Genomic DNA, 14,430 nt, shown 5'->3' with positions numbered 1-14,430 from the left:
CAATGCAGGGGACATGGGTTTGATTCTTGGTCCAGGAAGATTCCGCATGCCACCAGGCAACTAGGCCCACAACTACTGAAACCGACGTGCTCTAGAGCTGTGCTCCATGACAAGAGAAGGCACCACAATGAGAAGCCCAGAGACGCAACTCGAGGGTGGCCCCCACTCCCTGCAACTAGAGAAAGCCCGTGCATGGCAATGAAGACCAGTGTAGCCAAGAATAAATTTTAAAAATGTAAATTAAAAACAAGGGAATGGAAGTCCTAACCAGAGCAATTAGACAAGGAAAAGAAATAAAAGGCATCCAAGTTGGAAAGGAAAAATTAAAGTTGTCCTTGCTTGCAGAGGACATAATGTATGTAGACTACCCTAAAGATTTTATGCTTACACAAAATACTGTGCTGCGATTCATGGGGTCGCAAAGAGTCGGACACGACTGAGCAACTGAACTGAAAATACTGTTAGAACTAAAAATAATTTCAGGAAAATTATCAGATATAAAATTAGTGTGCAAAACAGAGTAGTATTTCTGTACACCAGCAACAAACTATTGAAAAGGTAAATTAAGAAGATTGTTTCATAATAATATGAAAAAGAAGGAAACCAGAGTAAATTTAACTAAATGAAAGATCTGGAAACTATAAGATGTTGATGAAAGACATTGAAGACATAAATGAAAAGATTTTGTGTCCATGGATTGAGAAATTAATATTGTTAAAATATCCACAATACTCAAAACGATTTATGGATTCAGTGCAATCCCTGTCAAAATTCCAGCAGCGTTTTTCACAGAAATGGAAAAAAACAATCCTCAAATTTGTCTGGAACCACACACACAAAAAAACAAAACCCAAATTGCCAAATCTATCTTGAGAAAGAACAAAGCTGCAGGGATGACACTTCCTGAATTCAAACTATGTTGTGAAGGTATAGCATTCAAAACAGTATGCTATTGTCATAAAACAGACCCATAGATCAATGGAGCAGAATAAAGAGCCCAGAAATAAAGCCGTGTATATATGGAGAAAGAGTTTAGTTCAGTTCAGTCGCTCAGTCGTGTCCGACTCTTGTGACCCCATGAACAACAGCACCCCCAGCCTCCCTGTTCATCACCAACTCCCGGAGTCCACCCAAACCCATGTCCATTGTGTCAGTGATGCCATCCAACCATCTCATCCTCTGTTGTCCCCTTCTCCTGCCCTCAATCTTTCTTAGCATCAGGGTCTTTTCAAATGAGTCAGCTCTTCGCATCAGGTGGCCAAAGTATTGGAGTTTCAACTTCAACATCAGTCTCTTTAATAAATGGTGTTGGGGAAACGGGACTATCTTAAACCATACACAAAAGCCAACTCAAAATGGATTAAAAACTTGAATGTAAAACCTGAAACTTTAAACCCCTGGAAGAAAACATGGAGAGTAAACTCCTTGACATCCATCTTGGCAATGATTTTTTTGGATTTGACACCATAAGCAAAGGCAACAAAAGGAAAAATAAACATGTAGGACTACATGAAACTGAAAAGCTGCACAGCAAAGAAAACCAACAACAAAATGAAAAGCTATGGAATGGGAGTAAATATTTTCAAACTATATATCTGATAAAGAATTCATATCCAAAAAATACAAGGAACTCATTCAGCTCAGTAGCAGAGCAAAGCAAACACCCTCAAATGCAATTACAAAATGGACAAGGGACCAGAATAAACATTTTTTCAAAGAAGACATACAGATTGCCAACAGATAGATGAAAACTTGCTCAGCATTGCTAATCAGGGAATTGTGAATCAAAACCACAATGAAATATCACCTCACACTTACTGCGTTATCTGTTAGTAAAAAGACCAGACACGACAAATATCATCAAGGATGTGGAGGAAAGGGAACCTGTGTACACTCTTGGTGGGAAAGTAAACTGGTACAGCCACCATAGAAAACAATACGGGAATTTCTCAAGGAGTTAAAAGAGCTACTGTAATCCAGCAATCCTACTTCTGAGTATGTATCCAAAGGAAATAAAATCATCATCTCAAAGAGATTATCTATATTCTTGTTTATTGCAGCATTATCATAGTAGCCAAGGTATAGAAACAAGTGTCCATTGACAAAAGAATGGTTAAAGAAAATGTGTCGTGTGTGTACACACACACACACACACACACATCTCATTCCACATTTATGCAATGGAATACTATTCGACAACAACAGAAAAGGAGATCCTGTCATTTGCAACTGCATGGCTGAACTTGGAGGGCATTCTACTAAGTGACATAAGCCAGACACAGAAAGACAAATACTTCTGCTGCTGCTCCTGCTAAGTCGCTTCAGTCGTGTCCGACTCTGTGCGACCTCATAGACGGCAGCCCACCAGGCTCCCCCGTCCCTGGGATTCTCCAGGCAAGAACACTGGAGTGGGTTGCCATTTCCTTCTCCAATGCATGAAAGTGAAAAGTGAAAGTGAAGTCTCTCAGTCGTGTCCGACTCCTAGCGACCCCATGGACTGCAGCCTACCAGGCTCCTCCTTCTATAGGGTTTTCCAGGCAAGAGTACTGGAGTGGGGTGCCGTTGCCTTCTCCGAAATACTTCCTGGTATCACTTAAAAAATAAAACATTGTACATGTAGAAACAGAGTAGAATGATGATTATGATTGGAGGGGGTAGGAGAAATAGGAAGAGGCTGGAAAAAGGGCATAAATTTTAAGATGAATAAAATCTGAAGATCTAATGTATAACATGGTGATGAAAATACTGTATTGTATAATTGAAATTTTCCAAGAGTAGAACTTAAGTATTCTCGTCAAAAAAAAAAAGTATGTGAAGTGATGGGTGTGTTAGTTAACTCAATGGTGGGAGTCCTTGCACAATGTATACATATATCAAATCATAACTTTGTACGCATTTTAAATATACTACACTTTTATTTGTCAATTATACTTTAATAAGTTGGAATTTAAAAAGTAGAGGGGTGGGAAAGAAAACTACTTTGTCAAATCATGTGTGTGCTTAGTCGCTCAGTTGTGCCTGACTGTGGCCCCATGGACTATAACCCGCCTGGCTCCTCTGTCCATGGAATTTTCCAGGCAAGAATACTGTAGTGGGTTGCCATTTCCTGCTTCAGGGGATCGTCCTGACCCAGGGGTCGAACCCGCATCTCTAAGTCTTCAGGATTGGCTGGTGGGTTTTTTTACCACTAGTGCCACCTGGAAGTCCTTGTTAAACCATGCTGGTTGTTTATTTTGTACTCTATCTTTCATATATTTTTACCAGTTGATTTTTAGTTTCCCTGCTTCTGTTGGTATTTTCAAGAAAATCCAAATATGTGTGATGATATTATTAAATTTTTTAAAAGTTAAGATTATTGAAAGACTTAGTAGATTTGATAAACTTGTTTCTAGCTTATCAACCTGCTAAGAAAATACTTAAAAACTTGTTTTATTGTTAAATATCATACAACTATGGACATATTTATATGTATGTTTTATAAAACAAATGTATAGTTTAATGAATTACGAGTCAAACCAATTTTAATGTCTTTCAACCACTGTTGAGATACAGAAAAATATAATTAGTAAAAGGGCGAAACTTCTATCAAAAGCTATTTTAAATGTCAGAAAAGGGTAAAGCAACATTGATTTGTAGGCTTTTATAAATAAATGATAATGCTAATTGCAATGTTTAATATATCTTCTGTGAATAGTATTTATATATTTAGATAGGAATATTGTTTCCAAGGGGTTCCCTGCTGGCTCAGACTGAAATCCAAAGGGAAGATACCCTGGAAAAGGAACTGGCAACCCACTCTAGTATTCTTGCCTGGAGAATTCCATGGACAGAGGACCTGGAGCACTACAGTCCATGGGGTCACAGAGTTGGACACAGCTGAACAACTCACTTTCATTATTTCCAGAGTTGCAAATAGTGTGAAAATGGCATCTAATAGCACTATTATGATGTTGTGATAACAAATTTATTTGGATTGTGTCATATGTCCTAGGAAAGAAATGCTCTAATTTTGACTTTTAAGTAGTCCTTAGGGTATTACTTGCATTTAAAAAAATTTAATTACTTAATTAATTAATTTTTGGCTGTGCAGGGGCTTTCTCTAGTTGCAACGAGCGGGGGCTTCTCATGTTGGAGAGCATGGTATCTAGGGGGCGTGGGCTCAGCAGTTATGGCACACGGGCTTAGTTGCCCCACAGCATGTGGGATCTTCCTGGATCAGGTATCAAACCTGCATACCCTGATTTTGGCAGGTGGATTGTTAACCACTGGACCACCAGGGAAGCCCACTTTTTAAATTTTTTTAAAAATTTTAATTGATATCACCTACTACAAAGTTTGGCTGCCCAATAGTTGAAAAGTTCCACGATCTTCTGGATTGTTCTACAGTTTGTGGGTATCACTCAAAGCCACATAGAGTGATAGATGAACAGTGCTTATGCAATTTGTTATTCATAACTTTCATATTAGAATTTGAGCTGTGGTTGATTGAATCTAAGGACATGAAACCCTCCGATAGGGAGAGCCACCTGTAATCTAGAAAGTGCTCTGGGATGACAAGAACTTCTTCAAGCAGGAGAGTTACTATATATTTTAAAAGCAAAAACTTAAAGCACTGAAAAGATAACTCTATTTTCAGTAATGAAAACTTTTCAGGTAAACAAAGGTTTTCCCCTCCCCACCTCCCTTTTTATTGACATTCTGTGACTCACTTTTCTTCCTGAGGAATAACATGTAGTAAGTATATTTTCAGGAAAATGTGCTTTTTGAAAAGACATGAAGAGTTTTGCTGTACATTCAAAGATGTGTATTATTCATTTTTAAAGTAAATGCATGTACAGGAAGGATGTCCCTGCTTTTCTAAAACACACATTTGGGGTATGCTTCCATCAGCCTGAGGCCCTGTTTCTGACTTCTCCCTCCAGGAACTACAATTGGAACATGCAAGGCAAGCCTTTGCTCTCAAAGACAAAAGCAAAAGTGGCCTGATTTCTGGTCTGGATTTCAGTGACATTATGGTTACCATCCGGTCTCACATGCTTACTCCCTTCGTGGAGGAGAACTTAGTTTCAGTAAGTAAAAAGCAATGACTTCAACTTTGTATTTCCTCAGACTTTTGAAACCATTGTCCTGGATTGCATCCCTCGGCATGTCTCCCTCTCATCTGTTGTAACTTTACTCTTAGTTGGTAGGAGGTAATCAGATGTGTGTAAGGGAGATGTGTGTGGGGGCGGGGTGATAGTGAATAGTTTTCCCCCAGATCGGCACCACAATCTTGCTCTCATATATTTCCAAATTGTTTATTTCCATTTACAGAGTCCACCTAAAGAAAACAGGGGAGTATGTAGACAAGGGTGTGCAATTACTTTTTCCCAAGGGCAGTACTTCTCACAGACACTACTGCCTTCACCTTTGGCCTCTTTCCATCCCACCAGGCTCCCAAAGCCTTGCTATAAGGATGGCTCCTTCCTTTGTTGCCTGCAGGGTGCTGTTTGCTAGAGGGATCATCACTGGCCTCCACACTGTTTTAATAACCATGGCTGTGGCAGAAGGTACGGAGGAAATATGTGGGCGTCAGCCTCTGTGGCTCACTCCTCTCTCTGCCCCTTCACCTGTGCACTCAGTCTGCATGGACCAGACAGTTTTTTGTTCTTTAAACTGCTAAACTCTGTAAAGTAAGCATCTGGGCCAATAGCAAACTGATGTCATCCACTTCCTCACAAAGAATGGTGAAACTGTCCTCACCGGTTTTCTTGTTCCTGTATTGTACTTATGTGTAAGTTTTTGATTGCTGCTTGTTTTAAATGGAAGGAAGCCAATGAGCGCTTTTGTTGTCTCAGCTGAAGATCATTATCCCTGATTTGGACCAGGGTAGAAAGATCAACTTCTGTTCTTTTTCTTCAGTGAATTTGAACATGGAGCATGTCACTTTCTCCTATACATTTCACCTCCTTGACACCCATCTCCCACTCCTCTACCCTCACCTCGTACCCTAGCCAAAAAAATGAAAGAAGGAAGAAAAGAAAGTAAGGGAGAGAGGGAGGAGAGAAGAAAAGAAAATCCTAGAGAGAAGAGCTCAGTACCTTGGGGTGAGGGAGCCTGTTTAATCTTTTCCAGTTGGGTTAGATGGACCTTTATAGCCTGTTTACCAAATGCCATCTCAGTTTCTGGAGGCATATGTTAAATAATTTGAATCTGGCTTTTTGGATCACTGGTATCCAAATTCAGGCTAATACAAATATCACATATATTTGGGCTAAGGCTCGTGTGTGAGGGATGAGGGTGGGAACATATGCCCATCATTACCTATACTGTCCTTAATATAGATCTTTATGATTAAGGTTGTCACACTGTCATTTCCATAAGTATTTGAGTTTTTAATAGAGAATGTTTTTAATCATCTGGATTCCTCTGACTCTTGGCTTAGAAATTAAATGTTTGCAAGCTACGAAAAATATTCTCTTTTGAGTTTATGTCTAACTGTTGGATAGAGGGAGAAGTTACCCCTACCCTGCAGAGTAGGGTAGGCTGTACTGTCCCCCTTCTTCCCCAGGCATGAGAGAGCCTCTTTAGCACTGTTCCACTAAAGACATATTTATAGCAAGTAAATCCTCCCTAGATTTTCTCTACATCTTTTTGGAGTTTTTTGTAGTTTTACATTTTGTCACAGAGATTCAGCGCTCAGCACAGAGCATTCCATATGTTAATTATAACAAGAAGCTTAAAAAAGAAAAGATTAGTAAAGTTGATAAAGTGAAATAGTCTTAAAATTTAAAGTTACCACTGGTTTTTGTATATGGGTGTGGAAAAAAAAACAAGTTTAAAAAATGTTTCTTATTATTGTCTGTTGAGGTTTGGATTATCCAGAAATAGCAGGAGTTTCATAGTTGAAGGTCTTGAAAATCCTGTTTAAATAATCATTGGTTTTGATCTGTGATAATTATATTTGTTGTTTTTGACCTTATAGGTAGATGAACCATGAAGTCCAACTTCCAGATGTTGCTTTCTTCCTTAACACCTAAATTACATAGACTTTCCTGAGGGCTTGAAATGCACTGAGCGTTTCAGCATGATACCGACCTTGTGTTTATGGACTGGTTGTTTATCATTTTAGTAATGAAGATTCCTTTGGTTCTTCTTTGAGAAAGTTCAGTGTCCATAAATGTGCTTTTGTTTTTTTTGTTTAACTTTCTGTGTTGTCATTTCCTAGGCAGCCGGAGGAAGTATCTCACACCAGGTTAGCTTCTCATACTTCAATGCATTTAACTCCTTACTGAATAACATGGAGCTTGTTCGTAAGATATATAGCACTCTAGCTGGCACAAGGAAAGATGTTGAAGTCACAAAGGGTAAGATTTTTAAAATACATATTGATGCGAATCTCAGCATTTTCACTTTTCTTTATCTAGGGTGTGAGGTTGATCTAGGTTTACTACTGTGAAGCCACATCTAGAAAGTGTGTATATTTCACTTGGACCATCATGGTCTCCAAAAATCCAGTTGGGTTTAATGGGATGCCAAGGTCAGGAGTGGAAAAGTGGCTTTGACAGTTTTAAAAAGAACCGTGGCCCAGTCTGTCAAACAGGTCAGTGGCAACGGCTTCTTTGTATGAGGAAGGAGTGGCCACAGAAAGATGGGCAGGGCTACTTCTTTTGCTGAATTGTAGTGGGATGTTTTAAGTGACTGGAGAAGAGCCAGTTCTTTCATCTTGTAGCTCTGGAGACCAAAGCAAATAAACAAGATGAGGTTAGAGGAACCTAAAGCGATTGTTTTACCTCTGAAATTACTTTACCTGCTTTTACTGTTTTATCATCTTAACATTTTATCTTTTGCCAGTTTTCATATTTTTGTAGTTATTTCTATGTAGCTGAACTTAGATATTGAAATTCAGTTTTAGACTTTTAAAATAATACTAAAATGCTTTTAGCTTTCAGATAATAGTTAAGGTAGAAGTTTGTTATATGTTAAGAGTCTTTGAAGATTTTAAAGCATTTTCTTTTTCTTCCAGAGGAATTTGCCCAGAGTGCCATACGCTATGGACAAGTCACCCCACTAGAAATTGACATCCTGTACCAGCTTTCAGACTTATATAATGCTACAGGGTAACTATTCCAGTAATTCCTCATGATACTTTTTAGGACAGTTACTTTAATGTGAAGCAGTGGTGTTCTTTTAGTTCATTTAATCAATAGTTTGCTCAGTATATAAGTTTCAAGAAAAAGACACGGGCAGATATGAGAAACGGGAGGAGGACGAGATAGGTGAAGACAGACTAAAGGCAGGGGGAAACGGACAAAGGGAAAGGGAAAGCAAGAAGGGGAGGGAAGAGAAAGGAAGGGAAGAAACAGAGAGGTAACGAAGGGAGTAAAGGCTGTTGAAGAGTGTGAGAGGGAAAGGGGGAAGGAAGAATGATAGAGGAGGGGGAGAGGGAAACGAGAAGTAAGTGAGGGACAGAAAAATTGATTTAATCTGGACTCTGTAGAGGTGGTTAGAAATTTTTAGAGATTTGTGGATATTTGCCTAAATTTATAAAATAAATTGAAGTACATGTTCAGGAATCTTATAACCTTTTTTTGACTCATTGTGAGTGGGCATTTTCCTAAACAGTATATACCATTTTGTGTTGGAGGGTATCATTTTCTTGAAATATGCCTGTGACATTATTGTCATGGTTATCAACATAATTAAGCTTAGATGTTTTATGTCTCTTTTATAGATTGAAAAAACCCAGTATTTAATTTGTAAAGTCTTACACAAATCCAGATGAAAAAGCTTTGTCCGTGGGCATCCAGTAGGACCTCGGGAGAGGGGACTCAGGATCTACTAAGTGATCAGATTTTCTTAGTCAGCTTTAGCAGTTATGTAAGTGTAGGCATATCTGAAAAATAGGTTTTAACCCTAGAACTGAAGACTAGTAGAAGTTGAGTGTACCATAGATAATTTATTGCCTTCATGTTACATAATAAATTGTCAAGCTGGAGTTGATACTGGATAAACCAGCCAGTCTTTGATGACTGACATGAAATATCAGGCCCGTACCTCATCCATCTAGAATTTACATTTGTAATAAAGGTATTGAACATCCTTTATGATAATAAAAGCTTGCAAAGAGTGCTTCTCAAAACTGGATCTGAAGTGACCTACTACCTGGATCATGGAATACACTTATTTTAAAACAGTAGTTCATTCACTCAGTTCAAAACTCAGAGTTTTAAAGAGCCCGCTGTAAAAATATCTCCCACCCCTTCTCCCTTCTACCCTTAAAGGCAACCAGTATCTATCACTTTTGTGTTTATCCTTCTCAAGATACTTTGCACTTAAGCATTAAAGATGTATGCTAAAGAAATATATTCAATGTGTACGAACTGAACAGTCAGTGTTTATACTTTGCTTCTGAGAAGAATTATTTCTTTAGTTTTTTTAATCTATTTTTAGAGTAATTAATTTGTGTACTCTCTATTATTTCTTTAGAGTCTTTTGCTTTTTGTGTGGCAAGCAAGGTCTGAAGTTTTTTTTTTTCCCCTCTTACTAAAATTATCTGTGTGAATAGGGAAATACTACTTTTAAACCATAGTTCTTTTTTACCCTTTTCTTTCTGAAGAAAGGTGATCTTAGTATGAGGTGTCGTCTGTTGGTGTCTAACAGTTCTTTCTTTCCCATATTTTTGCCTGAAGGCGCTTGACTTTGGCAGATATTGAGAGAATAGCCCCACTGGCTGAAGGAGCCTTACCTTACAACCTGGCAGAACTTCAGAGACAGGTAGGAGGCATCTCATAAACAGAATCATCTTCAAAAATGCTAAAGTAGTATGGACATGACAGCCTGAACTTTCTGAACCTATGGAAATGAAAACATGATTTACAGAAAGACTTTACTTAGCACAAAGATTACGTTTATAAAACTGTTACCCCCACCCTTATAGAGTATTCTTATGGGGCAGGTAGATTTATGTTTGTGTTTTTTGTTTGTTTGTTTTTTTCCTTCTTTTAGCTTTTTAAGATAAGGAAAATGAGAGTGTAGACACATATGGGCTTAGCTTCCCTCCCCTAGAGTAGCAGTCTTTTCCTTTCATTTGTCTAGTGATATTTAAAGATTAGTGTGAAGTTCAGTTTGTATTATCAAACTGGTATTTATAGGGTTTTTAAAATACAAGACATTCCTCTACTGAAATCAGTCTTTGAGAATCTTTCACTATAGTGTCTTATAGATTACAACAATAACACTCTTTGTGTGTCCAACTCTTTGTGACCCCATGGTCTGTAGCCTACCAGGCTCCTCTGTTCATGGGATTTTCCAGGCAATAGTACTGGAGTGGATTGCCATTTCCTTCTCCAGGGGATCTTCCCAACCCAGGGATCGAACCTGGGTCTCCCGCACTGTAGACAGATGCTTTACCGTCTGAGCCACCAGGGAAGACTCTAAAATACAAGACATTCCTCTACTGAAATGAATCTTTGACTGAGAATCTTTCACTATAGTGTCTTATAGATTACAACAATAACACAGGAAAACTATGTAAATAATGAACCAGAAAGAAAACCTTGATTATTATTACATTTTTGATGATATTAGTTTTTTGTTTATGTTAAGAGTGATAAAAACAGTAAGTTCTGAGTCCTATAAAGTTATTGCAGCCTTATTTCTGGTTTGAAAAATACTCTGTTAGGAAACTAAACTCCATGATATTACCTTGAAGAGTGGAATTGAGCAGATTTTTTAAAAATCTTGTTTTAAACTGAAACCCTATTTCTGAGGCATTTGGAAGAAGCCTCAGTTGCAGTGGTGGTCATATAGTTTTGGGGCTGGGGATGAAGGTTATAGGAGGGCTAGTCCTTGTCTAACAGACATGAGACCTGTTCCCTCATGATTCTTTAGAAGACTGTGATACACTATGAGGCTAGGAGACGTGGGGAGGGTGAAGGGAGACGGGGGCTGGAGGGGAAGAAGACAGGAGATGAGAGAGGAGGGGAGAGAGAGAGAGAGAAGCTACATTGGCATACCATGGAAAAGGCTGCGTCTATTTTGCTGCTACCACATTGATGAGTAGCTAGATGTGCTAGCAAAACATCAAGGTATCTGAGTGTGGTTCACTGTGGGAAGTTTCAGTAGCAAAACTTTCTTCTGTTTGAGCTCCATGGAATGATGATTCTGCCTCGGAAACAAAATAGAATGTTCAGTTTTACTCTGTGTAATAATCAGGAACTTCATAGGTATTATAAGATCTAATTTAAAGTTGCTAAGAAATTTACAAAATAGGATTTTAGTTAAAAGTTTTTATAATAGTGCTATAGTCAGGTAAGTAAATTGAAAATGGAAACTAATTGCTTTTATATCTACATTTTATGTTAATACTTTGCCTGGGGTATAGTAAAGCTTCCTGTAAATTAAAATATATCAGTAACCCACTGAGATTTAGCCCCTTTAGTAGTAAAAAGCTCTTATTTGCTGCCTTCAAAGTTTATTTTTGTTATAAGTTCTCAGATCCTTTAAAAAAAAAAAGGTGGATTTATTCCAATTCATTGATTTATAGTAAAATTTAATAAAATTATTTAAAATTTGGAGATGTGTTAAAATATTTAAAGAGCTCTTATTGAATATAATTTTATATTTTATAGTACACATTAAAGTTCGAAAAATTTCATTTCAAAAGGAGTTTTTTTTTTTACTGTTATATGTCTATGAATAAAGCTTTCCTTGGGGGGTGTCCTTAATAATTGTTAACTGGGGAATATCTCATTTAGCTTATTAAAAACAGTGTAATGAATTAAAAAACCCAACCCATTTCCTCCTTTTTCAACCTTTCTGGTGCTCTTCTTCTTTTACTGGCCTTTCTTGCCCCTAGCTATTTTGCTGGAGGCCATCAATGAAGGTGGCTTTTGTAATCTTTGGCGCCCTAAGTCTGCATTGCTCATAGTTCTGATTCCTTAGGAAGGTGTTGTAATTCTACTACTGTTGGAAATTTTCTTGAAGACAGATTAGATTTGCCTGCCTGCAGTGGCAGCGCTGATGCTCAAAGCTCTTGTCAGTTACTTAGAAAATGGGCAGTGATAGAAACCACCATTCTCTCTTGCTGTGTTTCTGATTGGCATCCAGTGTGGTGGTGGTGTGCCTTCTCTTCCTTTTCCCTCACTGGTGAAGGGCATGGGGACCTGCAGTCTCCAGAGAACAGGTAGACATCCTGGGTGTACTTACATTGGTCCCAAAGGAGGACGCTCAGAGCCTGTGTTGTTGATTTTTCTGTCACATATCAGATAGGGTGGTCTTACTGCTGAGGGGTTGGGCTTCCCAGGTGGCACAGGTGAAGACTCCACCTGCCGATGCAGGAGACGTTAAGAGATGCGGGTTTGGTCCTTGGGTCGGAAAGATCCCCTGGAGGAAGAAATGGTACCCCATTCCAGTATTCTCGCCTGGAAAATTCCATGGACAAAGGAACTAGAAGGCTACAGTCTGTGGGCTTGCACAGAGTTGGACATGAGTGAACGATTGAACACACACACACATTGCTGAGAGTTTGGAATAAAGAAATAAAAATGAAGATTTAAAATCTGTTTTTTTCTTGTAAATAAATCATTGTAAAAACAACACATGGAAAAAACTCAAGTCATAAATAATTTTAGAATTTCATGGAAACACATATATGAATATTATTTAAGAGGGATTCAAATTAATATCCCTAGTTACAGCCATTGTAAAATCTGATCTTTACTGTCTTTGCTATCTGGTGTAAGTTTCTATGGTCCTCGGTTTCTCCTTTAGTAAAATGAGTACCTGCAGATCTAAGAATCCTTCAAGTTCCTGCATCCTGTAAAAATTATGTGAAGCAATGGATTTTTTTCTTTTTCAAAAATTTTAATGTATCTCTGTTTTTCCTTGTAACATTAAAAGCTTTATGAGGAATATAGGCTAGGACCTCAGTAGAATAATATAAAAATATGCCTAAGTTCTTACAGCAAACAAAGTAATAAACTTCCTGCAGTTTTCAATCTAGAAAAAGCTTTTCTTAGTAAAATTATTTTAAACTTATTACTATGAAGCATTCTAAGGTAGCCATATAGACTGAAATTTTAGTGACTTGTTTTTAAAACTTCTCTAGACCGCGAAATCACAGTAGTGCTAACCATGACTATGTCCATGTTACTTCCAGAAGACACTTTTGATTCTCTTTTCCTATGTTATCAAACTAGAAGTACATAATTATTTAGAATTTTGTATGTAGAGTATTTCCATATAGGAGTTTTCTTGAAACCTAGACAAAAAACAGGAAGAATGGCATGTTGTGTGATCTCAGCCTGTGAAAGTTATGAAAACACATGTGCGTGATGGAGGATCTCCAAGCTCAGAAATAAAAGTTATGAGAGAGACAGAGTTTAAGAACTTGGGCGCTGATTAGGTAACATCTTTCCTGTCTCAGTTTCATCATTTATTAAGTAGAGAGCATAGTATCCATCTCACAGGATTATTGTGAGAATTACATGAGGTCATGTGCTTATACCTACTAAGTATGCAGTACATGTTAACTGCCATTATTGTTGTGGTGGTAGTTGTTAAATATGAGAAGGCTATCTGAGCCAACTCCAAGTTGAACTCAAATACAGATATGACACAACTCCTTCGTTCACCCTCATCTACTTTCCTTAGAAGAATGGCAAATGAGGAAGAATTATATCTTGTGTCTTCTCCTTTATTGCCTGAAATGTTTCACTTTTTAAAGTTTTGTGCTGGCTGAAATTCTGTATTGTATTTTTTTTAATAATTTTTATTGATGGATATAATATACAAAAAAAATTCCCACCCCACACCATACCCCAAAATCTATTCCACCTGGGGTGTTCTAAACTTGAAAGATAAAAGCTTAGAGAAGATAACATAGGAGATTATATTCATAATCAAAAGATAAACAGATTTTTACAAACAGGGCATAAAATACTTATCATTAAAAAAAAAATTGAACTTCATTAAATTTAAGAACCTTTGTTCATAAAACATATCACCAAAAGGATGAGAAGACAGGCTACACAGAAGAGAAAGAAGATATCCAAATGGGGGAAGGAAGGAGGCAGGGAAGAAAGAAAGGGGGGAAAGAAAATTCTGTATCATTAGTAAACAGAAAAAAATACATAGTAAAACTACAATTAAATGCCATTTTATACTGTCCAGATTGGCCAGAATTACATCTGACCATGGCAAGTGTTGTTTAGGAGGTGGAGGAATAGAGATAACCAATGAGAAAAATGGAAATTTTCATTTGATTAAAATGAGTTAAATAAAAGAAGGTGGGTTGCAGAGAGAAGAGAATGTGACGTTTTTGGACCATGAAGCGCTTTAGAGATTAAAGATCAATATGAGAATACGTAGACAGCTTCTTTATTTTTTCTTTACTGTATATCACATAATTTCTTTTTCAACTATATGGGGTAAATTTTATCTATGATG

The 14,430-nt window shown here is 37.6% G+C and overlaps 1 protein-coding gene across 2 annotated transcripts in view; it reads left to right on the top strand.

Moving 5' to 3' along the window:
• Positions 1-14,430, top strand: part of SLC25A12 (solute carrier family 25 member 12) — a 98,596-nt gene that overhangs the window by 50,633 nt on the left and 33,533 nt on the right. For both annotated transcript variants that reach the window (XM_070358422.1, XM_070358416.1), the window contains exons 6-9: positions 4,923-5,069; positions 7,208-7,346; positions 8,006-8,099; positions 9,672-9,756. In XM_070358422.1, coding sequence (XP_070214523.1) covers positions 4,923-5,069; positions 7,208-7,346; positions 8,006-8,099; positions 9,672-9,756 — 465 coding nt within the window. The remainder of the gene's footprint in view (positions 1-4,922; positions 5,070-7,207; positions 7,347-8,005; positions 8,100-9,671; positions 9,757-14,430) is intronic.

Source organism: Bos mutus, chromosome 2 (genome assembly GCF_027580195.1).
Source record: "Bos mutus isolate GX-2022 chromosome 2, NWIPB_WYAK_1.1, whole genome shotgun sequence".
NCBI lineage: Eukaryota > Metazoa > Chordata > Mammalia > Artiodactyla > Bovidae > Bos > Bos mutus.
The sequence above is the reverse complement of the archived record's forward strand: the minus strand, read 5'-3'. Positions and strand labels throughout refer to the sequence as shown.